The sequence below is a fragment of the Hirundo rustica genome, chromosome 4, assembly GCF_015227805.2.
Source record: "Hirundo rustica isolate bHirRus1 chromosome 4, bHirRus1.pri.v3, whole genome shotgun sequence".
Classification (NCBI taxonomy): domain Eukaryota; kingdom Metazoa; phylum Chordata; class Aves; order Passeriformes; family Hirundinidae; genus Hirundo; species Hirundo rustica.
In genome coordinates, this window is record NC_053453.1 from 18,260,173 (window position 1) to 18,286,559 (window position 26,387).

Here is a 26,387-nt window from a genome sequence, read left to right on the forward strand (position 1 = left end):
GTAAGTGATAAAAGCTAAGTAGTCAAAACACCTAAAGAAAATGTAAAGTTAGAAGTAAACCTTGGGTAAAATGATTTTTAAGAATATCTGGGAAAAATAATTATTTTTCAGACTAACATACAATGAGTGTACTTTGAGTTTACCAAAGGTCATCTAACCCTGGGGTTTTTTGGACTGTGTAGAAGATAAGGTGCAATAGCTCTATTCAGTGCTACTAACTGTAGCTAAAGTTTTCAGTCATCAGGTAAAGGCAGAGGAAACCCAAGTTTTCTTTAAACTACAGTGCCATTGTGCCCTTCAGTTCCTCAATGACATAGTTTGTTGGGGTTTTTTAATTAATAACTAAGCTAGTTAGGCGTTCTTGAAAAATTCCAGCTTAATTTAAAGCTTAGAAGGTTTGCAGATGGACTTCAGACTGTCTTGTACATCCTTCACCTTCTGGAAGGCAGACACAGGCTCCACAAAGATTTACTCAATGCAGAACAGATGTGATCCTACTAAACTTCAAACAACATAATTACAATCAATTATAGAATGCAATCAAAATCAAATAATTGCTTTCACAAATCTCTTGGAAACGGTAAAAACCTACTGAACTGAGTCAAAAGAAGCACAGCCAAATACACAACTATTTTGAAAGATCAGAGAATCATAACGTGAAGAAAGGTGCCTTGGCTTCATGCCCATCAGATGTGGCAAGACTAAGCAAACATCTCTAACAACAGCTTTAAGTACACTTGCCAATTCACATAACGAACCATTCTATTCATATATAATTATAATAGTAGAGTGTTAAAAGAAGCTTAAGAAAGATGTTCACAGAAGACACTCTCCAACTTTCAAAACATAAATAAACAGAAGGCAATTTGGAGCACAGAGACTACTTCACAAGGGGTTGGAAACGACTTCTCTTTGTCCAACTTGTCAAAATACAGAGCTCTAAAACTCTTCATGAGGCAGATATCTGAAGAGCCTCTACACCATCAACTTAGTGCTAAGATGTTACATCTGCTGGTAGACTAACAACTTATAACCTGTATCACAGCTCTTTAACCATCCTTTTGCATAGCCTGGTACTTCCAGGTAGACTTTTACTGCCCCAAGCACTTCAAATTTTGATGGGCAATACAACCATTTTTGGGAAATGAGACAGCGTTGCTGTAGAACCCTTATAAGTTACACAGACTGGGTACTGATTTTGTAGCTCCCACCATCTAAAGGAATTTTTTATGCATTCCACTTCCGTTCCCCCCCACTCCCCAAGATGTAATAAAAAAATACGGAATAATAATTAAAAAAAGGCATGTATTTGGGCTACATAAAGGAGAGCTGTCTGACGACTTCATCATTTTGCAATCCAGGATCTGACTTGGACATGACAGGATTAATTGCTACACTGTACTGATAAATCCCCAATGCAGAGGCAAGGCTTAAGCGAACTTAGGGCACCTCCCAGAACTACAGAAAACACCTCAGCAAAGGCATTTTTTTGCTAAGGTATCTGTCCACACTAGAAATTTTTCCAGTATAAGCACATCAAAAAAGAACAGCTTTTTATATTATCTTCTAAAGGGAAGTCAAGCATACCAGCTACTGGGAGAAAAAACTATATTTTTTCCTAAACTTACCAGTTATTTAAAACAAAGTACCTTGACAGAGGAATTTGAAAATTCTTGAAAAGGTGACTGTGTTCCAATGATATTCAGTGGCTTCTATCTTGCTGGTCTCATAAAAGAAGCATTAGGTTTCAAGCTGATGACCACTGCAGCCTTTTGATGTTTTAGCACTAGCAGTTGTATCAATTCCTGTTTTTGTTTTTGAGAGCTACATGCCAAAACTACACAGATGTCAAAAGCACTTTTCAGAACTGTTTTAATTGTGCCACAGCCAACTGAGTGAGCCAGAACTACTTCCTTTCCCCAGCCCTGTAAAACACTGATACGCAGTACAAACGGGGAGATCATCATACAATTCCCTGGCTGTCTTTGAACAGGCAAAGGTCCCTTTTGAACGGAACCTTTGAAATAGCACCTACAGTCTCCTCACATGGAGACATCTGATGGATAATCTACCCTGTAAAGGATGATACACTTAATGCACTGGTCAATGCATTCAGAGAGCTGAGTTACTCGGTCCTTGTTTCTTCACCTTTTAGATAAATGCATAAAATAAATTTTGTTGATGTAAGAGATGTGCTTTTAAGATATTAGCAGATCTCCCACCTGCCTTCTTAGGCTCATGACTTCCTTCCTTTCCCAATTTCAGTTACATATCACAGTGGCAACTATGGCAACTGGTTACATGGAAAAGTGAAACCAGTGGTTTTGGTAACCAACGGTGTTGCAGTTTAACTTAAGAAAGCCAATGAGAGATAATCAGACACTTTTTAATCAATCATTACTAACCACTGCACAGACCATACACACTTTTTAATTCCACAGGTATTATTTTAGTATTACAATACCTCAAGATTCTTAAGTTTTTGAAATATAAACTGGAGAAAACATTTTCTTGAGCAAGTATGTGATTTTGACTTTACTAGAGTAACTCAAGCACAAAGAACTTAATATGAAAATCTGTATTAATCAAATATCCAAAGGAAGATCAAATATCCAGTAAAACTAAGCCATTTTTGAACAGGAAATAACTCCAGTATTTTAATTACTATACTTGTCCCAAGTCTCCAGTTTTATCAGTTTGTTATTTTGCATTGTCCTTTATCCAGCAGAGAGCTACTAAAGGCACACACAATACAGGAAAGCTGTGTTATACTCCGTAAAATTTCATTTAGTGCCATTACCTACGCTAATGCACTCTACCAATCAAATTACATTCCACTTTACAAAGCAAATAAAATACCTTTATTTTCCCACACAAAGATTGCAGATTATGTTTTAAAACCTGTCAGAACAAAATGAAAAAAAAAAAAAAATTGAAAAAGTTGCAAGAAAGTAAACTGTGTTTCCGGAACACTTGAATTTTCAAGCCCTGTTCAGCCAAGTTTCACAAAATATACTGAGATGTGTAGGAAGCAGAAAAGACACAGGACTGCCCTATGATAATTACAGTAATTCCAATGACACTTACTGGAAGATAATTAGCATAAAACTAGAATAAAAAGCTATGAAAGAATTTATTTGGGGAATTGGAATTAATTCTGGAACTTTACCAACTATTCCTCCTAGCTCCATATCCAAAAACTTCTCGTTTTGAAGATCAGAATGTCCACCTGGACAGATGAGACTCTCTCTACTCAAGTTTGTAAAACTTGTCTTTCAATACACTTTTTTTTTTTTTAAACAGTGAAGAAACACAACTTTGTTATCCTACCCCTCAATGAAAGATAAAAGTTACTATATGACTTATTAACTTATAAAATCCCTCAAACTGTTTTGACCAACTTGAAAGACAACACAGGTAAATGAATAACTGTAAAAATCAGAATCCATCTGCATGTCTTTATTTCCTTTTGAGAAAGGTTAGCACTCCTTTAATACCAAGCAAAAGTCAGCTACATGCTTAACAGAGTACATACGAAACCCTGGAAAGACTGAAAAAGATTTCATTTAAACCTCTGCAACACAAGTCTGTAGAATCCCCATGCAACAAATACACACTTTTGTACTTGGAACTACTTTGCAGGTTTTATTCTTTTTCGTCTGTTAGGTTCCAAAAGTCTAGCTACTGAATTTGCCTCTCCTAGGCTGAGAGTGCAACAGTATATATTTAATCTACTGATAAATCTTCTGAAGCCTGAAAGTCTCTCCAGGTTCCTATTCTTTATTCAGCATTTACTGGTATTTAAATAGTGTTTGATTTTGAATGCACATGTAGGAAGCACTCTGTCTTGCTTGCATGACTGTGAACTCTATTTTTTTATTCGAGCAGGCAGCTTGTAAAATTTTGCTTGGACAGGAAAAGTAGAACAATGAACTGAAGAGGTAAGAAAACACTGTTACTTCAGTTAATCCTCTGTTATCGTCTTCCTATTCTAACAACTAGTTTGTAATATTCCTAAACTTTGGATAAGGGAAAAAACCCAAAACAATAAATAAAATAAACCAAAACCAAACCCAACCCAAACAATGAACCCCCCCCCACCCCATCACACTGGAAAAATCTCTTCTCAGAAAAATCATATGCACAGATTTACTTCTGCCAGTTCATATATATATATAATTACCACACAAGATTTTGAAGTCTAATATCAAAAGGCTAAATTCATGTCAGATGTATTAATGAAAAATCACATTTTGATCTTAATTATTAGAAAGCTCAGTATTTATTGTTTTAATTTTTTGTGCACTCTGTAACGTGATAAAAGAACTGCCAGGAGACAGTTCTTCAGACAATGCATTCTTTAGATGTTATGCTATGGCACAAATCACAACACCCTCTATTTGCCACCACCATTAAAAAAAAAAAAAAAAAAAAAAAAAATTAATGGACGTTCACATAACTGGTGAAACTCCGACGTTCTGAACTACAAAATCACATAAATCTTGGTCTTCGTAACTGCATTATCACATATACAATCGTTGTGAACAAAACCCCATAGAAAGCACATAGAATACTAATGATATGACTTACAGAAGTAATATATTCATTGTTTTAAGCTTCCTGGCCTTGTACACGTAAAATTAAAATAAACAGAAAAAAAAGTATTATTTTTACTCAAAATCTACTTCTACAATTTACTAAATAAGTTACACTTCTTTGAACACATTAATTAATCCTTATTTAATGAGCCAACCAGTGTCAAGATGGACTAGCTTCAAAATATTGCTCTAAAGTTACTTTTACGTTTTAAAAATACCGCTGAGGCAAAACTAGTGAACACCACAGTAGCTCTTTTTTTAATTCAGGAAAAATTACTTTTTTTATTTAAACAAAGAGATCAGGATGACATCAGCAGTAGTTTCTACATGTAACAGCAAGGCTTCAAAGTCAAACAATGTGACAAGACAAGAAACATCAGCAATCCATGATTTCTGTCATTCCCTTCACTTCGATGATTCTACGATCCAAGTATTAGGAACAGTCACAAGGCATACCTACATCAGGCTCCCCTGGAATTAAAATAAGCATTTTCACATGACTCTGTGAATTACACACACATGTAAATTCAAGGATAAAGAGCCAACAGACATTAGTTTGAATTTATTCAGATTCCAAGTTATTTGCAATGTTGGCCCCAGCAGTACTTTTCAACTGTTCATGCTGAATTTTAGGCCAAATTTCATGTTCTTACCCCCTACCTTAAAACTTTTTGAATGTATGACAAAAACCCCAGAATATCCTAAAAAAACATTCTAAAAAATTCCCCAAAGAAATCCACAAGCTACATATATGAATAAGAAGCATTACTGTGAATGCAAACTAACAGTGTCTCAAAGGCTTTGTTAACCTTCCTGTCCTCTCATACTGCATTTCAACACTTTCTGTTTATTCATTATTTTTCTGGTCCATACTTCCTTTTAGAGACAATCAAAATTCCTGTGTTAAAATAACAAAATTGCATTTAATTACTTGGTAAGAAAGTTCAGGATAGCTCAACCAGGTAAATTATAAACCAAAAGAAAACACTGGTTCTGCCTTGAGACACAGTAACAGAAACCCAGCTTACTACCAGGCACAGTATTCCTCCTAATAAAACTAAAGATCAACAAAGAGAAATCAGTTAATGTGGAGCACAAATGCTGATCTGAAAAAGAGCTGAAAATCTTTTTGTAAGAATCTCAGCAATATTTGCTCTCAGTTGTTGGCTACACTTACCTACTTGCAAAACAATCTTATATTCTCTTTTAATATCAATGACGCAACACACCTCATGTAACAACATACAGCGTTCCTACTTCTAATTAAAGAGGGGCTTTTTAAACTTATTCTTTGTCTATATAAGTATTGCATTTCAAATGCTTTCATAATTTCAGGTATAACAAACATGCTGCGTCTGCAGAAAGAGAAACTAAAGACGAAAGCAAATATTAATATATTTTTAATGCCAGTTCCTATTTAATAGGGCAGTACTTGCAGGGATGGCATTTTAATAAAGCAGATTACACTGTTATCTCAGTGTATACTTTTAAAATACTGAATATTAAATATTTTGTATCATATTCTATTTCCCTCCAAGTATGTATCTACAATATTGTAGTTTCAGATTTTTTAAATAATGTGAATACTGACACTGGCTAACAAGTAAGCAGTTTTAAATGCCTCTTTTGACACCTAAGATCAAGAGACTACACAAAACAATACTATTCATACTAAAGAATCAAGCACTCAAAACCAGGAGAAACTGCAGAGTTTTCCCAGCTAATATTGAAACAATTCTGCTTCACATACCTATCCCACTTGCTGAATAACTAACAGTTATAAAGGACAAGGATGAGAAGCAGCAGATTAAAAAAACAAAAACAAACAAACAAACAAAAAAACCCAAAAGAAATAGAGCAGAGTTAGTGCAAGACAACAAACAGAGAGAAGCAGCTAGATTTAGATTGTCAAGCCAACCCTAAAAGTTAGGATTTCCGAACTTGAAAATTCTGGACCTGCAGTGTAAACAAAATCCTTCTAGTTGTTTTTCTTTTTGGTTTTTTGTTTGTTTGGTTTTGGTTTTTTTTTGGGGGGATGGGGGTGGAATCTCTCTACTAAGCAAAATACAACCATTACACATCCCTAGTGGCAACACCATACTTCAGGAACAAATTTGCTCTTTTCTTCAGCTAAACTGGCTGGTAGCAGCAGGAGGCTACTTTTTGACTAGCATTCGCCAAGAGGAGCAGGTACTGTCTGTCCCTCCCACACAGTGGGACAGTTTTAGAGTGTCCTTTCTCACCCTCCTCCCCACACAGCACAGCTGCTCTGGCACTTCCCAGAAACACAACTTTTAGATGATGCTCATTTCTACCTTTAAACAGTCAAAAAACCAAAAAAACTATCAAACAAGCAAGCAAAGCCACCAAAAACAGGCAAACAAAAAAGCTGATGAGTATGAAAAGTAGAGTATAAGCAACCACTTCCAACCGTTTTGCATTTCAAAAAATGGAATTTCTTAGTAAACAAACGACACATCTCTGTAGCCAGGTCTGACATACATCCTCCATATATAGGAGTTCCTGGTAGTCCCATACATTATTGCAAGTGCTAAGCAAGTTACAAGTCAGCATTGGCAGCACTGAAAACTGAAACCACCTTAAGGCCCTAAGATGAACTACTGCACCTTTGGAAGTAGATACTTAGGTATAGACTTTCCAAAATACCCAGGCAACAGGGCAGATATAGGCCTAGCATTAAAAATAAATTACAGGGAAAAAAAAAAAAAAAAATAGGCAGGGGAGGTAAGCATGTATCTCCTATGGAGATAAATCAATCATTGGTTAGCAACTTCTCATCTGCACCCCTATATCAGTAGCTCAAAGATGAAAGGTGATATAATTAAGATTATAAACTACTCAGAGAACAACACCATCTATATAGTTTAACAACAAAAAGCTTGAAGTATGACATCTGTGTAAGAAATTCTGGTCAAAGTCATTCAAGTAGCATAGAAACCTGACCTAAGGTAAGCTGATCCAGAAATTAATAAGCTACAAAAGTTGTGTAGAAATTATGAAGTATGCTGTTCCACACTCAGTCTTTTTAATATCTTGAGCGTTAAGATAGTTGTTTTGGAAAACAGAATTACTAGAACTCTCAGCTAGTCATATACTCTCACTACCCAGAAAAGGATACAAATCCTTCTCCTCAAACTGAACATAAATTGCAGTATGTTTCTCCTCAGGTTTCACCAGATGTACTCAGGGGCTGCATCCAGCACTTACTTTACTCCTCACTATGATGTTCATATTTGTACACTCTTCCAACTACCAACTCTGAAGAGCCAGCAATATGCCGAAGAGACGTACAGTCTAGGTATTAAGAAAGCAATCCAAACCAAGCATCTCTACGTGTGCTTCAATTACCAGAGATGTTGAAAACATATCAAAAACAAATTCTTCAGGTAAAAAAGCACTAGTGTTTAAACACTGAATATATATATTTATTCACTAGTCACTTAAATAGCTTAATTGCTCTTCCTCAAGACCTCTAAAAAATCATGCTTCAGCTCCAAGGGAAAAAAAGAGTATTAAAAAAAAAAAAAAAAGATTAGAGAAAAAGAATAATTTAAATGAAGACTACTGTGAAATGATCCAAATAATTTTTTGATACTTTATGGGTATGTACTTAATTCATACAGAAAATCAAGAGTGTTTCCTAAACAGAAAAAAAATTGAAGTACAGCCAAAGAAAACTAGAAAACTGGTTCTAAAACTAGAGATTTGGGTCTGCAGCGTAATCACTTTTCCTTTTAATAAGACCATTCCTGTTTCACTTTTAATACGGGGATCAGTTTTGTAGGACTTAACACGTTCACAATACAAAGAGTACTTAAGGAAGGGTCTCCCTCAGCCAAAGACAAGCAATTTATAATAAAGCTCAACTTTAAAAAACCTTTAAACTGTGTACATTTTTTACACTTACGACATACAGTATATAGAAACTCTACTTGTTTCTAGAAATACAAAGGGAAGCTGAATTTCCTTGCAATCTTGAAAAGAAATTCAATCATTAATGTGAAAAAAAAGGAAGAAGAAAATGTCTTTGTATTTTTGCTCCTGGTATCTAATGACTTTCTTAAAAAAAGCCATCAGACGATAACATCTTTTTAGAGTCTGGCTTTTTTTAAAGTTGCCAATGAAATGAACTCTCAGAGGCACAACTGAGAACATAATTTCTAATCCTCAACTCTTAGTTCATATTCTTTGTTACACTGTCTTTAAAAAGGCAAAACAAAAACACACTACACTACCAGTTAGCACTGTCCTAATTAAGACAAAGTCAAATTATCTTACACCAACTTCCCCCCTTCTGTGAACAGTAGTTCCTGTTTAAATAGCAGTATTAGTTGCCTACTGTCAACTAAAGTTTTTCTGTAGTGCATCACTAAACAAAAATACCATTTTACCAAGCCAATCCTAACAGACAACAGAGCAATCAATCAGATGTTTGTAAACACCACATGGGAGCTGAAGGCTGTTTATCAAAGTCAGTCAATGAGTGGCTTCTTACATTAACAAAAATTATTACAGGAAAGAATTGCAGTCTCTAAACATGTATTTATTTAGAGTAATTTAACCAGCTTTAATTGCTCACTACCTGAGACTTGAGAGTCAGCTATTTAAAAGGCATCATATTATTTTAGAAGCACTCACTTCTGCGCATTTAGAGTCCAGTCACAGTACAGGAAATGAGCCTGAACACAGAACTGGTGCCTGTTTGAGCAACTAGCCAAACTACTGCTCTCAAATTAGTAAGAATTTAATTCAAGGGGTAAACAAATATATTGGCATTGTAAACATACAAACAAAAAATTCAGAAACACCTCCAGAGAAGTTACTCTTCTGCACAAAGACAACACTTCCTTGAAGGTTTTTTTGTAAAACTTACATAGATCTTACACTACAAGTTTATTCTTAATTTATTTGAGATGAACATGTTTCAAAACTTACATACACAATTGTAATTGTCATTCTGGATCTCTTAAAATTAGAAAAAGAAGCGCAGAATCCAAAATTACAAATAAAGTTAGGTTTGAGCTTAGTATTTTCTCTTTAATATGAAGATCAAATGCATCTACTATTCCAGACTCAGCAGTTAATTCTTAGAAGCACAGCGAAAGACAAGTGAACCTAACTTAGTCTGACAAAAAAAAAAAAAAAAAAAAAAAAAAAACACAATCAAATACTCTGAGGACGAGCCAGATCACTTGATCACTTAATTTCTCTGAGGAAATTACTGTATTTTTAATGCAACTTCACAGAAGTGCAATGTACGTAATTAACAGTAATTCTGAAGAAAAAGGCCTTTAAAGAAAGCACGTAAAAAATGTACAAAAAATGTGGCATCTAAAAATTAAATAGATAAAGGTTTCTCACATTTTTATGGTTTGCTTACCTCTGGGGGGGGATATAAGGAGCAGATACTGTTGGCATAACTGTACAGGGTTCAACCACTGTTTTCTTGGCTTTTTTTGTCTTTTTTCTGATTTTTGATGTAGACCTAGCAGTTCTGACTGATCCCTCCTTTCTACAAACACCGTTTTTGATTTCAGCTTCTCCATAAATATTGAGCGGTCTCCGTGTGCAACCTGGTGGAGTATGTACATCGCAATAGGCAGTTTTTTTCACAGAGAACGTTGTTCCACTGCCAGTTAGTTCTTTCACAGGTTCCATTTTCATATATAGACCAGCCTTTTGAGCACACGTCACATGGAATGCAGTATAGCAGTTTGCTTTGTGGCACTGAATGCAGGCACCAACACCTTTCTGTTTACAGAGGTAGCATGTTAACTTCCATCTGGCTGGGGGAATGTTCCTGACACCATCAATTGGCTCAATAAAAACCGTATTGGCAAATCCAACTTCTGGAATCCACAGAGCACACACCACGTGTCCCCAACGATCATCATCTGTCTTTTTAAAGGCACCTCCCTTGTTTGGGCACAGCACACAGTCTACAGGCCGAGAGCGGGACTGCAAACAGTGTCTGCAGAGCCACTGGCCCTCAGGTATATATGGCACCCCATAGCATTCCTGATGTACTGCTAAATTACACATATCACAAAACAGGATCACATTGCTGTTCTGACATTCACCATCCATGCATATACAACACACTGCATCTTCATCAATTAAAGACTGATGATCACCCTGTTTTTGGTTCTCACAATAAGACTCTTTTTCAAACCTATCCATAAGGAATTCAAACATATTTTGTGAAACAACTGACACTCCATCACTTTTCCGCTTATCATTTATCAATTCTAACCACGCATAATCTTCTTCATCCATGTCATACTCAACTTCGTTATCAAGTTCTTCTGCTGACTTCTCAATGAATTTGTAATAAACTGGAGGTCTCCGAGGAGCTGAAGGAGGACTGTATTCAACAATCCGTACTTTTGGTTCTGGAAGAGGAGCTGTTGTAGCAGGTATACCATGTGAGCTCGGAAGAGCCTCATTTTTCTTTTTCACTTTGTTATTTTTATGGCGTTTGCTTCTTAGACAAACTGGTGGTCTTTCACTATTTTCTTTATTGCTGTTGCATTCACTCATTTCCTGTGCAGTAAGATCATCTTCTAATATAATTTCTAAAGGATCAAATATACTGATCCTGTGCAGGCGACCTTCAATTTCTATTTCAACCATCCTTTGAGCTTGAGCATATGTCAAGGTTTCTCGTGTCGGGGAGTGCTTAATACTGCATGGGGAAGAAGAATGCCTTGCTGCCGATACTCGATGGCATCTTCCTTTTCTCCTCATTTGGTAATGTTTACCTAAAATTAGAGCAACTGTTAATACTGTGAACTCCAAACAATCATATATAAAATATTAGTAGTTTTACTGCACTAAGAAAAAAAACCCCTTCCGTTCTACAGCCCCCTATGCATACATTTAACTAAAAGTAAACAAAACCAAAAGCCTGTCACTCTTACTCAACAGGACTCAGCTTCGTACAAGTTTAACCTAAAGATCAATAGAGCTTCTAAATAACAGCTTCCCTGAGTAAACACAGCTATACAAAATCCTTGCTCGAAGTCCTCTAGAAGGACTGTTGGCAAGACCACTGCATGAGAACAAAAACATTTCAGAAGTGTCACAGATAAAAATACATTTGTTACCTTATAAGAAAACCTTTAATACAATACTTCTTAACACCTTAGGAGTACCTGCAGCTTGAAAATTTTTGCAACAGCTACAGATTATGTCCTCTAGACCTCTTTTCAAAAGAACTAATGGAACAGTGAAAGAAAAACAAGTTTTCTCTGAAATTTTTCCAGTGCAATTTCAAACACTCACATTATCAACTCAATTACTGTAGCTATATTTAAAAGCTAGAAAAGCACACATACTTCCACATTTGGCAAGTGGGCAGTTTGACAGCCCTATACTTTTTTTACTTTCCTCAATCCTTAGTGAGCCCATTATTCTTCACAACATGACAAGAACATGACAGAATTCACAGTGCCCAATATGGTGCAGTATAGACTGCAACTAGTAAATATTCCACCTGTAAAGCAAATTTGACTTAGGGCCAAAACATGTTCCCTACTTTTAAGTATGCATGTACACACACCCTTCTCCTTCAACAGATTTTTCAGGAGCTGTTCTCAAACCAACTGCTGATAGATAAAAATCTCCCTGTTTATAAATCCAGTCTCAAGCTCTTTAAAGCAATTTTTATGTATACAACCTACTGCAAAAAGATCACATACCATATAAAAAGCTTTCTCTCCCCCAAAGAGAAAAAAGAGGCACTCCAAAGCCCCATGACTAGCACATATTTTGGTCACAAAATTTTTAAGTTAAAAACTTCCATACATACTCATGCCTTTTGACATCTTCGCACTGGGCGGGGTTTTTCTCCTATAAGGGTTGAAAATATTACAAACCTGACTGAAATTGTCAAGTTTAAAATTCTATTCCACTCCTTCCTTCCTCCCAATAAATCATTAATAAATAGCATCATTCAACCTCAGCTACATAAAACCCCCCTGATCTTTAATCACTGCCTAAAGTATTATTAGGGCCTCACCATTTCAAGTTTGCATTTTGAGTCAGGACTGCCCAATATAACACAACTACTGTCAGCATGCAAAACAGCAGAGAAATAGAGAAATCAAAACACAGCTACTGTGAAAGACCAGTATATTATATTGGGAAGAAAACAGCAAACACTGAACAACTACATGAACTACTACTCCATGCTGCCTGCCTTTTGCTTAAGTCTATGATGCCAGTTTCTAAAGGCCTCAAAGTACCGAAGGAGCTCCTTTTGACAGGAAGACTAGATCACTTAAGCAACTAACCCTAAGACTAGCTCCCGAAAAGCTCAAATCTGTCTGCTCTCACAAACGGACTCTGCTTTCATAATCTATTTATTATTCATGCAAAAATTGTGCTTCTCATAGATCTGACTTTTATACAACTGATTCTTAACCCTTATTAATAGTTTCTATACCATACAGCCAGACAACAGTGTTTAATCATGATGGATCTCTGATCTGCTCATTATAAACAACAGAAGAATATAAAAGGTTCCACATCTTCAAACAACTTTGGAAGAAGGATTTAATAATAAAGTTCTGTAAAACAACACAGGATTCAAACATACTAGTTTCTTAACTGCAGAGAACAGTTTAAACAACTAATACTGCCAAAGAAGGTCCAACAGCTAAAACCATAAACATACCAGTAATTTAACCAAAATTAAAAGTTAGTTCCCTGTTTCAATACAGATTTTGTAACTCAAGAGACCCAAAGGTAATACAACGGCCCTGAATGCTGTTGTTGCGAACAAGTAATGACAGATTCTTCAGCTAAAACACACTGATGAGTCAATGTACAGCAACTTATTACAGATCAGAAAAAACTCAATTTACTCATCAATCAAGAAACACAGTTTATGGCATGTTTACCTCATGTAATTGTATTTTAATTCTTCGAGAGGTAAAAGTCTGTTTTGGTATTTTTAATGCCCCTTCCTACATTTTAGTTGGTTCTGTATCTGTTTGTAGTGGCTCCTGAGGACAGAGACTGCTTTGGAAAAAATACAGAGGGAAGGATGAGAAGTGACCTTCAGAAATCAAAAACATGTGTAACTTGTCCACACTACCTTATCCCAGTACCACAGAAAAACACATTAATGCTATGTTTCCCAGCTCTCCACTCCTCTCTGTTCCCAAGACTCTCAAGCATGGCTTCAGGCAGGCATTAAAATTAGGAATAAAACACTCAAAAGCACAAGATCTTTCATCTTGCTTAAAGATTTAGGACAGCTGTTGCAAAAGTCAAATGAACTGTACGAACCAGAGTGATAAAAAAAATGACTGAGCTAACATCTAACTATACTGTGATACTCAACAGTGACTACAGCTGACTTACACAGGAAGTTAAGAGTCCCAAACACAGAATGGATACCCTACAAATACAATGTAATGCTCACAGAAATGAAACTGGTAGTATTTAGGCCAAATTTCATGCAAACTTCACCTGAGTAACTTATATGTCCCACAGGCCAAAGCAGTGTTTTGTTTCTCCAAAATTCTTCTGTTTGCAAAGGTTCTACAAATACTCCATATGAAGACCAGAGTTCTGCATAGCAAATTCATGACCTACAATGGTTTGCTTTTCCTAGGCAAATATTCGCTAGCATTTCTCTCTTCCCCCACACCACTTTCCCAGTATCCTGTAGATCGACAGGAATGAAGACCAAGACCTAAATTTGAAGAGTAAACTAAGACAAAGATACTGCACTAACCGCACACAAAATTATTTTAGTGCACCTCTGTTAGCACTGTACTGCCTTCAAAGACTGCGGGATATAAACCAGGGAAGTTATTCACAGCTCTCATCTCCTAGAATTGCATCAGCTGCTTGGGAAGAAAATCACCAACAGACTTTTTCCTCACCATAACAGTACACAGAGACAACTGTTTTTGTGAAATACACAGTATGAGAGGGAAAATAAAAAAGAAAGCTATTTATCTAGGTAAGGGATAGCTAAAACCAACACGAAAAGTACAGTACCATATACTCCTAAATTACAATCTCTGCCCTAGTTACCTTCCTCCTCTTCAAATAGACTGTCTTTGCTTCCAGGATACCCTGCTCAATGGACTAGGGAACTCCATTCTCAATGGCACTTTCATGTAGATCATTTAAAAAAGACAGAGAAACGCTCTTTAGTCCTAGACAATGAGGGACGGTAAGCAAACAGTGCTTACTAGCACACGGGGCGGACACCACCCGCCGCTTCAGCCGCGTAGCAGGAGCGATTCAATGGAGCACGGCCCAGAGCGGGAGCTGACGGAGCCCAGCGAACGTCCGCGGGCACGGCCAAGCCACGCGGGACCACCAGAGCCGCTCTCTCCCGGCCCGGCGGAAAAAGCCCGCCGACGCCACATCCCGCATGCCGCCACATCCCGCAGCCATCCCGAAATCCTGCCTCCCGCGCGCGGCTGCCCACGCCCCCGGGCCCGCCCTCGCCGGTGCCGCGCCGACACTTCCTGCCCACGCCCAGGGAGCCTCCAACGCACTCCCTCCCCTCCCGCCGATGGTTCCTGCCCGGCGCGGCGCTCCCCCCTCCCGGCCCCCGGCAGGATGGTTCCTGCCCGGGCCCATCATCTCCAGCCCTTCCCAACAGTCACTCCCTCCCCGCCGCGAAAATACTCGGCCCACAAATATGGCGGCTGACAAAACAGCTCCAGCGGCGCCCTCCCTCCCTCCCCCAGACCGCCGCGCTCGCCTCACCTCCCCGCTCGCCCGCCGCTGCCCCCCACCGCAGGCTGCCGTGCCCAGTGCGCCCTGCTCTTTCCCCCATGCCGCTCTCCCGTCCCGCTGCGGCGGGATACGCCGGCTCCCGGCCCCGCAGCCCCCGCCCGCCGGCCCCCGCCGCCCACCCGGCCGTACTCACGCTGTGGGAGCCGCCGAGGAGCGGCTGACAGACCTCCCGCTCCGCCGCTGCGGCCGACGCTCGGCCGGGTTAATGGCGGAGGCCCCGCCGGTGCTGCCGCCTGGCCCCGCGACCGGCAGCCGCGGGCGGGCGAGCGGGCGCTACGAGGGCCGCGCTGCCCGCGGCGGTCACCCGGCGCTGGGTGCGGGGCTGCTGCTGCCGCCGGGCGCGGCGCATTCGTGAGGCGCGGTGCGCGTCGCCGTCCGGCTGCGGGCTCGGCGCTCGGCTCCCGGGGCTGAGCGGCTCCCCTCCCCCCGCGGCACAAACAATGCGGCTTCACCACAGCGCTGCGCCGACGGGGGGGAGGAGGAGAGGCGGGCGGGGAGGGAGGGAGCGAGCGAGGGAAGGGACGTGAGGGCGCCAGGCACCGCCCAGCCCCGGCGCTGCCGCCGCCGCGGGGCGGGGCCTGCGCACCGCCGCTCCCCGCGCCCGGGGCCAGCACCGGCGGCGCTCGGGGCGGGAACGCCGTGGCCCCGCGACCGCCGCGCTCCCGCCCGGACCGGCCGAGCCCGAGCCCGAACCCGAGCCCGCCGCGCGTCCCTGGTAGAACATTCCAACGGCCCAGCGCGGGGGCCGGATGGAGGAACAGATGGAGGCGGGACGCGGCTCGTTACAAAACCGATGCTCAAAAGTTGAAGCGAGTGGTATTTATTCTCTTTTGGGGGGGAAGTCCAAGCTCAAGATTCCCTACGTAGAAAATGTGCTTGAAAGTCAGCTCTTTCGTGGTCTCTGGGTCAAACTGCTGCTAACTGATAATAGCCTTACATTTTGAGAGAGAAAAAGAAGGTTATTTCTGGCTTCCCCTGCAAAGGACACACTTTGTTAGGTATTATTTTTAGACAGCCATTGCAGCCATATTCGAGAACTGGAGGATTCTACTGCAACACATTTCTGCAAGGCAGCTGCACCCACATCCTTAAAAAACAATGTTTAGATGGCCCAGCCTAACTCAAACACTTGCCTTTGCCGATCATCCAGAAAGAGTCCTGAATATAGTAAAAAGCAAGTGATTGAGAGTAGGTGTGATTCTCTTTACCCATCAGTATTTAGCATCCACTCAGCTAAATTGCTGCAAAACAACTCACCAATTCATTTTTATGTTTTCCCCAGCGGTCAGATGGCTTCTTGCCTCAAAAGCCAGTTGGTCCTACAACAACTATATGACTAGAGAGTTAGAAATAGATACACCTGTTATTACTTGTAGAAAGCTAATTAAGGTCCAGAGAGTTTAAGCAACTAGGCTATGGAAATCTTGTAGAATAGGAAAAGTACTTTCCAAATTATTTTTTCCTCATCAGGGACCATTTAGCACATTGATCTCTGAACAAAACAAAAGCTATTAAAGCAGCTAACACTTGTGCAGTCCGCTCAGTGTAGGTGATAAATCCTTAGGCTCAGAAAGACAAAATACCTTCAACTTCCAATATAAGAAAGTTTGTACGAAATATGGAGGCCATTTGTGTACTTGCCTATGAGGAACTACTCTCCAGTTAAATTGTTTTAGTGATCCTGAGAGAGCACCATAGTACATCAATGTAAATTAGTGTGCAGAGTATAAAAATTAATAGAAATAATGTCAAACACCTAATAATATTATGATACGGAAATATGTTGGTTTATCTTTTAGGTGATAATTCATATGCGTATCTGCTATGCAGCTGTACAAATACTTCTTAAGGGGAGACAAATTTTCCACAGAAACTTTGATGGTGTCCACATTCTAATATCTCTAACACACAGCAAGTCTGGGTTTTTTCCAGTTTCTTTTTTTTTTTTTTTTTGGTCAGGTGGACTATAGCATTCCATAGTCTCTGGACATCCCTTTGATAATGTGGTATTCCTTATTGGTATTTGAACCATTTGACCACTTTCCTGTAATTTAAACTCATGCTTCTAGATTCTCTCAATTGGTCTCAGTAAGAAGGTGATATGTGCAGTTTTTGCTCTGGATCACCCAGGCTAGGACACAGAACTCATGTCATTCCTTCCATGGTATTTCAGAACAACAGCACAAAGACCAGGACAGACTCAACAAAGAGCTCTATATGCGGAGTCTTAGACTTTGAAATAATTTCTCATTGACCTTATGACAGGCTACCAGAGCAGGATGTTCAACCTCTCCATTTTAAGTATATTAGTACATTAGCCCATTAGTACATTAGTATTTCAAAATAGAACAGTATGTAATATTGTCAGGGGCTTCTGTGCAGTCCTCAGCACATGTCCCTATAACCTCAAAGATCTGTTACCTTTGTCTTTTCCACCTCACAAGTGAGACGTGGTTACTCAAAACAATACAATTTTACTAGCATACAGTTCAATTTCAAGCCAAAAATAAGAAGCCCTCGGATCCATAGTTTGATGGCAACAGAACCCTCGCTACCTTTTTTCACACCAGTTCAACACGTGCAAAGGGCTTCAGTTCCAGTCCCTTGGAATCCTTACCCCCTACCTGGCAGCATCAAAATGTTAACCAAGTTGCCAATGCTGACTCACTCTGCATGGAAAACTTGACAGAAGGAGGATCTTCTGCCTACCAGATTTCACCTCCACTAGTTATCAAATTCTCAACAGAATCACCACAAGAAAGATCATGTAAAGAAACAAAATCGCTATTTATCTGTCTCGGCATCCTCCTCTATTTTCTGGTAGAATCAAACTTAATGAGATATATTTCTATGTTTCTAAAGTGTATCACCTTTGTTTTGCAGATTAATAAAAGTCAACTCAAGACTCACTGCAGCACTAAATACTGGCAGGGGTACAGACCAATACTTTGGATGCAACTTTGTATCCCTCTCCTGGCCTGGACAGTGGGCTGGGGAAGGGACAAGAAAGAATTGGAACTCACTCCACACCTACCTTAGAACCTGGAAGAATCTGAATTTCTAGAAAGGTTTTGAACTGGCACAACATACATGTGTGGGTCTTCTTCCTATCATGATGACAAATCTGCCTAACCTTGCATGAGATACTTCTGTATGATGCCTCAAGGTAATGTATCACCAGTGGCTTTGAAGTTTGGCTTCTCCATTATACAATTTACACCTTCACACTCATTTGAGATACAACATTACCATGGTCCTCTCATCCTACATGGGAATGTTTTTAGATCTCACATTACTTCAGTCATTGTATGTGGCACTGGTAGAATACTCGTGGGCATGACTTTGCAAGTTCACAGAAGAAAGGTTGTTCCCAAACCTTACAGAAGCCAGAACAGCATTCACTGTGGAAAAGATGCTGTAACCCTATCAACAGACATATTACAGCAGTGTGCTTACAAAATTTCAGCTGTTTATTTTCATTCCATTATGTGGTGGTGAAGGATCACTGCATCTTTTGGGTGATCTTCGCAAATATTTGTATTTACATAAAAATGCATGTCACTGATCCATCTCCTATTGATCATTGATACCTTGTCAGAAATACTGGTATCTCATACTAGACTGAGTGGGATGTATGGTCCAAAGTCCTAGATGACCATCCCAGAATGAAGATCAAAATTTTGGCTTCACATATATAAGAGAAGTGTTGGTCCATTTTACTCCTATTTTCTTACTGAATATATTCCTTGTTCTCTAGCTAGGAAGAATTATCTGGATTTTCCTTTTTACTCATCTGATCTGGAAGTTTTCGCTGTACTATGACAAAAGAGGGAGTAAAAATGAAATAATATTGGTGTACATAACGTTCACCAACTGCTATGGAATCAAGGAATTTTTGTTTCTTACAGCCTCAGTAACTCCTACCTCCTGCATCTCATTCTCACAGCCAAAGTGGTTCTTTGTTTATAAATTGCTAAGACCCTTTAGTCTGACCCTTCAGAACAGTTCATGTCGATCCAAATGAACAGTCTTCACCAAAACACAAGTTTAAAAACAGACTAGGAGCTGTGTCAGTGCCTTTTATGGATCCAGAGACCTTTCATCATCAGAGCTGCACCAGAAGTCATGCTAGATCAGGATGCTTGCTAAGGAATTTGCTAAGCATTCCTATGGAATGTTATCTATAGATGAGCTTGAAGATCATTTGACAGAGTGGTCTTCAAGTAGTAAAGCTGCTATGCAAAGGCCCTCACCCCATTTCCATTTAAGCATTTGTTGGAATTACTGCTTGAGGACACCTACTGCAAGAAGAGGTATGTATCCTGTCACTTGCTGACAGAGAGATACACCAAGTACTTTGCTGAGACACACAACTGACAGGGAAACCTACTGCCTGCTTTACTTATCCACTACCTTGAATCCTTTAACATCATGTACCTTTAGGATTTTGCAGTTTTAAGATGGTCTCTACAATATGTGCTCTTAACTGTTGCATGGTGGAAGGTGAGGCTTGAGCTCACTCCTCTGGACACTGCGAAGATACAAAACCAAACTTCACAATTAGGATATACATGAAAAAAATATGTAAACTATGCTTCAGTAATACTAAACAAAAAATTACCCGAATTATGACATGCTGGAGCATAAGCACAGAGCCTGCCCATGTACTGACCTGTAGGTCTGCCAAACAGCAAAACTATCATCTACTATTTTAGAGACTATTTTATCAAGAACAAACCTTGGAAAAGAGTTATTGGCACTCTGAATGTATAATGATATTGCTGATTCCAGAAGAGTAGACAGAGACATAATCAAGAGAACAATATTCATCTTTTCTCCTGCCATTGTCTCTTTGGTATTAATTATTCAGTTCCAAGTGTTTACAGTTTGGCACTTTTATTATGTTCTGCATAGTAACTCCCCCTATAAAGGTCTTTGTGGGAAGCCTGCTACAGCATAACTGCCATCAGAACAACCCTTTCATGAACAAGTCACCAATTATCTGTTTAGCTTCCAGGAGTGCCTCCTTGAATGATCAGATGAAAATGATTACTAGCACAAGAGAGCAGCAGTAAAGTAAACCTAGGATTTGAGAATGCCCCTTCAGCATCCTCAGTTATTAGCCATCATTAGTTTAGCTAACAAAAGCAGCTGCACGTGTAGAATTGGACCCTCTGTCAATTCACACAGCATAACTAACTGACCCAAGTTATGGGCAAAGACAGAACATCAGCAGTAATTGGCAGGAATAAAAAAACCTGAAACAGTAATTGCTATGCAAGAAGTTCTACAAATATCATACTTGCCCAGCCAAGAATTACAAAACGACGTGTCTAAACAAACTACACTGGATTTTGACCTCTTTTTTTGCAAGACTCATGGAGGTAACCTCAGTAGCAGATATGAGACAGATTTCATAGAAAGTTAACCAAAAAAAAAAAAAGACTTATTTGAACTGAATAGTTTGCCAAATGCAGTCATAGCAAAGGGAGAACAAAGTATGCTCCATACCTGCATCTGGTACACAATGATTTTTGACAAATACAATTTCTTTTCGTTTCTGTGGTTGTTCTCCTGATCAGGTTTGGATTTCAGAAGATACCTGAGTTTCTGATAAATGAAGTAACTTCTTAAGATAGCATTAACCCATGTAAACAATATTATGCAAATACATTGTTATCTTCCTTTTCTACTTCCTGTTCCTTTCCTCTACACTGGAAAGGATTCTCCACACAGCATTCATCCAAGCAAAGACAAGTTGCTCACTGCCTTCATAAAGTTTAATTATACATAAAGTTTATTTTATTTATTGAAACCCTTAAGAGTGATTTCCTTATTCTCAATTCCTCTGGTGTCAGTTTAAAAACTTGCAAATATAATACAAAATGAGATATAAGCTCTGAGGGAAGTTCTTTTCCTAGTTAGCCCAAACATACTCACAAACATATGTTTCTAAGAAATAATCTCCAATGTTTACAATGAGTTAATACTTCAGCCTTAGTGTAATTAAGTTAAAATGCAATTAGCAATGAGACCCAAATCCAGTCTTAATTACTTTACTATCTCTTCCTCATTCATTCTAGAGGACAAACCTGGTCTGCAGATGATTAAGATGGTTTGCAATAGAGGAAGTTTGACTTACAATCCCTAGTCATTTGTCACAGAAGAAATCCAAAAATAGATGGGCTCATTCAGAATTAAAATCTTGCCTCCTTGTTTATATGGGGAAGGACTACAAAAAGGTGACATCAAAATCTGGGAAGAAAAAATAAAATGAAATATAAGTCAGAAGTAAGACAACACATAACATCCACAAAAAACCCTGAACCACCAAGAGCAACTGACATGGCCTGTAGCTTTCTCTGTTCAGAGAAACCCAATTTGTGGGTATCATTTAACAAGTAGTAATGAGCCCTGCATGACTTTGTTGTCCCAAACTTGCTACTGCCTCAGCCAAGGCCTGATGCTGTCTAATGAATAGAACTTCCAAACTCATGTATATATCAATCTGTTCTGACAGTGATAGCTTCCTAACATAGACAAAATCTCCACTGGCCAAATAAAAATGCTAGAATAGGAACTTCAAACTGCCCACTCCTGAAAGACATACTCCAGCACCATGCTCACTCTACATAAAGAGCAAGCATGAGTAAATCCTGTCAGCATGCTATTTTATGCTCAACTCCAAGTCAAAAATCAGTGACATACGCCTCTGATGTGCTACAGAGTGAGGATGATAGAGATGAAATAGTTGTAATAAGTGAGGTAATTAATATAAATGCACAAGGGCACCATGGTTTTGGCAGTGAATGCTTGCTCCTAACTACTGTGTGATTGCTCATTCCTTATTTCCTGAGCATCCACCTTGACACCTTGGACCTTGATGAGCAGAGACAAGTACCCACTGAAATAAATGGGTATGTATGCTAAATATAAGTACTTTCCTATGCTACAAGTTCTTAGAAGTCATACCCCTGTGACAGATACCAAATAGATACTAAATTGGACATCCAAATTTAATACTTTTGACCTATGTTTTAAGGTTTTGATCATTAAGTTGACATTGCCTAAAGAGGTTCCTGGAAGAGGCGGGATTCTATACAAGGAGGAAAGGAGATAACTTTATTAAGTGTATTACCTCAGTGTGTACAAAAAAAATAATCCTTTGTGCTTTATATAAGAAATATTATCTCTTGATGACTTCATATAAAAAATGCATCACTGATGCAGAATTTACTAGAGGTGAAGCCAAAGGTTTGAGTGAAAATAAGCTTACCAGAGCAGGTTTGGAGATAAATATTAATTGCTCAATTTTGCCAAAACAAGGTAACAGCATCAATACTACTAACTATACTGTTATTATCAACGTTTAGTGTTTCCAAATATATACAAATGCAAAAAGACAGAACTATATCAATTTATCACTGCAGTATCAATATCATGTTTACTACCAGGAAAGAAATGGAAGGAAGGAAGCAATAAAACTAGATAAGGAAGAACAGCCCAGTAACTGGAGAGACCCTGGGACCACAAACACAAAACTCTGTCTGCAGTGCTAAACATCTACATTTGGCTAATAACATAATATTGAAACAGGTGTATTTAAGGCATATTTTAAATTCAGTCACAGTAAGATGGGGTATAAGAATTTAATTTTGTTTCCAACTAGTCTTAGGCTCTTGCTATAGCCTCCCAAGTTCAAGGAATGTACTTACTGAGAATGACAGAGAGATGGCTATTCACAGCTATATAAATGATGTTTCTTTCTTCTCTGAACCTGTAATATCTATTTTCCAGACACCCAAACAACTTTTTCGGAAGCATGGTCTCCTAGCTTTCTGCTATTCTACAAAACATAATGGGGAGCCAAATACTTGCAGCTTGCTCCAGGGACTGGATTGAGAAAATACTTTTTTATATTCATTTAATATCACATCACTTTTAATTCATGTCAGGTTCAGTTAACCATGAAAATAAAAATGTTTATTCACAATATCTGAAACAGATAACAAGGTTAAAATGCATAAATGGAGGAAAAAAATCAAAGAAAAAAATTACTCTTCTGAAGTTAAATAATGGAAGTTTTGGGTTCTTCCTGTCAGGATGCCTTGCAGGTTTTCCTAACTCTCTGTCTTCCTAAATAACTATATTCTTTCACATTCTTACACCTCAGACTACAACCTTTATGGAAAACCGCTTTCCTAGACTATCATCACACCACTGCTGCTACATTCACCACAAGCTGGCAGTCTGGAGCCTCCTCTAGGCATTGCAGTTACTTACTCTTTTGCCAGTCACCAGATCGCCACCTCTGTGTTTTATTCATCCCATTACTTGGTTGTTTGTGAGAAGACGCTCTGGATCCAGCTGTGCTCAGATTTTTAAAACCTGATTTCTTCAGTTTCTGGTGTATTTTTGTAAAACAACAAGAGAAATACTAGTTATTTCAATCAATCTGTGATATACACCGGTAAATTATATACAGAATCACTGATTGGTTCTCAAGCCATCTAAAAGATGATTTAAAGAAATAATTAACTTTAATTAATCTCAACTGCTGTAACCCTCAAGGAAATTTTTAGAGTAGGATGTAAGAAAAAATGAAGAGGTACTGAGACGTGATTACAGAAAGAACAATGTGCAGTGAAAAATGGCAAAATTGATTTCCAGTCTTTTTTAATTTAGTGTAAAATTTTCAACTATGAATTGTAAAACTCTCTAAAACACAGCTGTTAACAAAGCCACATACTCTGATATTGAATCTTTCCATATTGTAATAAGCATAACTATGTCATTCCAACGGTTGCTATTTTGTAGCTCTCTGAGAGACGCTTTATGAGGTAACATATTTCTATACTAATAATCCCAGTTGTTGCTATCATCACTGCCATAACTTCCTGTGAGCAGGCTGGTGATAGAGACTTCTTAACTAAGCTCTCACACCTCTATTACTGTGTCTAGTTGGCAGATCTAGCCAAGATCAAACTTCAACTGCACTTTGTAACAGTGGAAACCAAGCAAGTCCAAGTAATTTCACTTCAAATCACTTTGGCCTCAGTTGCTTGACCTCAGTCACCTATAGTAACTAACATATATACACGATATATATAATATTGTCTGTATAGATATATATATGCACACTGATACAGTTGAATTCTACTAGTAAAAAGAAACTGTAAATTAAAAAGTTATAGGGAACAAAGGACTTCCTGCACACAGCATTATAACTATTTTGTTGAGAGTTTGAGTAATGAATGAACTAAAAAAAAAAAAAAAAAAAAACCAAACCTGATACGAGATTTCTAAAAGAAGTATGGAAGTATTAACCGCAACAGAACATTTACTGTATGTTAACTGGCAGAAGCCACTTAGAAAAATCACACCAGTACTTAAGTACAAACATACACCTAATATGGCAGAATGTTGAAGAGCTCCACTATTTCAAATTAAAAAGCTATCAACTGATCTCTTCATATACTGCCATATATCCAACCAAAACACTCTTTACAAAATCTGTTCAAATTACAAAGGAAAAAAAAATAACTGATGAAAATAACTCAGTTCAAAAAGTATTTCCTTAAGCACTGTGTCTCTAAACACTGCCTGAATCTAAAATTTAACATTGTTTCCAAACCAGCACTGTTTACAGTACTCTTATAAGTTTTTCTCCTGTTTTCACTCCCAAAGGTAAGCACCGAGTTATGACTACCAACAATTAACACATAGAAAGTGAAATCTATAACTGCCACAGGGAATTTGAAAACAAATGTCACAATCACAGCAGATTATATCTCACTCAGCTCTCCGGAGAAATGGCATACACCAAAAGGACCCAACAAACCACCGTTCTTCACCCTCACCCCACCTGAAAAGTCTGGATCACTCGGCCCGCTGGAGACCTTAACTAAAGTGCTTCAATTGGAGAAGGCAATCACCAATCTACAACCGAACACCAGAACTAGAGGAGCTTCATCCAGAACACAACCTTAAACATATAGCTGGACACTGTTTCCCTGAAGCGGCCCAGTGAATTCCCTTCAGCCCTGGACATCTTTCCCTGGGAGGCATCAGGTGAGACTCGAGCGCCACGCCAAAGGCCCCTCCCGAGACAGACTGAGTACATCAAAACAGCGCCCAAAACCAAACCCGCTGTGCGTTAGACCACGCATACCCATCAAGGTGGGTTTAACTGCGGATACGAACAATAGAGGCTAAATTCCTAACAAGGCGAGGGCCGCGCTCTGAACAGCGTCTCCGTGCCCGCTCCAGCCGGCCCAAGAAAGCCCCTCCGCCTCCGGCCTATGAGGAATGCGAGACGCCCGCCCGCGGCCTCCCGGGGAAAGCGCAGCCGGCCGGGCAGCGGCCTCGGAGGTTCCTCCAGGCCTGAAGCACCGCAGGAAACGCCCCGAACCCAGCCCACCGCCCTTAGAGGCAACAGAGCCACCGCCCTCAGCCACCCCAGGAACGAAGGGGGGTGCAGCAACCAGCGGCCGCGCCCTTGCGGAGAAGGCTGGAGTCGGGCCCCGGCCCGCCTGGGGCACCGCCGGGACGCAGATGCGAAAGGACTCAACAGCCCCTGAGCATCGCGGCCGGGTGCCGCCATTTTGCGGCTCGGCGCGCTGACATGTCGCGCGCCGTGCGTGGCGCCGCCCCCCGCGCCTGCGCCCCGCGCCCGCGGCGGCCGAGCCGGGGCAGCTCAGTGCCGCGGCGGCGGCGGAGACAAAGCGCCGGGTAATGAATGGGACGGGCCCGCCCGGCCCTTCCTCTTAACTCCTTCGGGCCCGGCCGGGTGGCGGCAGCGGCGACCTCCGGTTTCCCCCGCGGCGGCCGCCCCGGGAGGTGAGTAGCACGGTTCCGGCACCGGGAGGGCGTCGGGCAGGGCGCTGTGGCTATCTGGTCCCGGACACCCCCTCCCCCTCCCGTGCCCGCCACCGCCGCTCTTGGCCTCAGCGGCCTCGGTGCCTTGCGCGGCCGGAGACTCGAGTCCCGGGCCCGGCGGCG

The 26,387-nt window shown here is 39.9% G+C and overlaps 1 protein-coding gene across 12 annotated transcripts in view; it reads right to left on the reverse strand.

The window, feature by feature from the left end:
* The window catches only part of BRD1 (bromodomain containing 1), a 68,067-nt gene extending 42,134 nt beyond the window's left edge, over nucleotides 1-25,933 (reverse strand). The window contains exons 1-5 of one of the 12 annotated variants that reach the window (XM_058420141.1): nucleotides 23,670-25,932; nucleotides 21,479-21,641; nucleotides 20,898-20,996; nucleotides 19,824-19,917; nucleotides 10,000-11,380 (exon numbers count right to left, since the gene is read on the reverse strand). In XM_058420141.1, the coding sequence (XP_058276124.1) occupies nucleotides 10,000-11,380; nucleotides 19,824-19,881 (1,439 nt within the window). In that variant the 5' untranslated portion in view covers nucleotides 19,882-19,917; nucleotides 20,898-20,996; nucleotides 21,479-21,641; nucleotides 23,670-25,932. Of the gene's footprint in view, nucleotides 1-9,999; nucleotides 11,381-13,522; nucleotides 13,610-15,519; nucleotides 15,638-19,823; nucleotides 19,918-20,897; nucleotides 20,997-21,478; nucleotides 21,642-23,669 lie in introns of those variants that run through there. The other 11 variants (XM_058420142.1, XM_040061303.2, XM_040061304.2 and 8 more) reach the window with 11 other exon arrangements.
* Nucleotides 25,934-26,387: the final 454 nt, after the last annotated feature.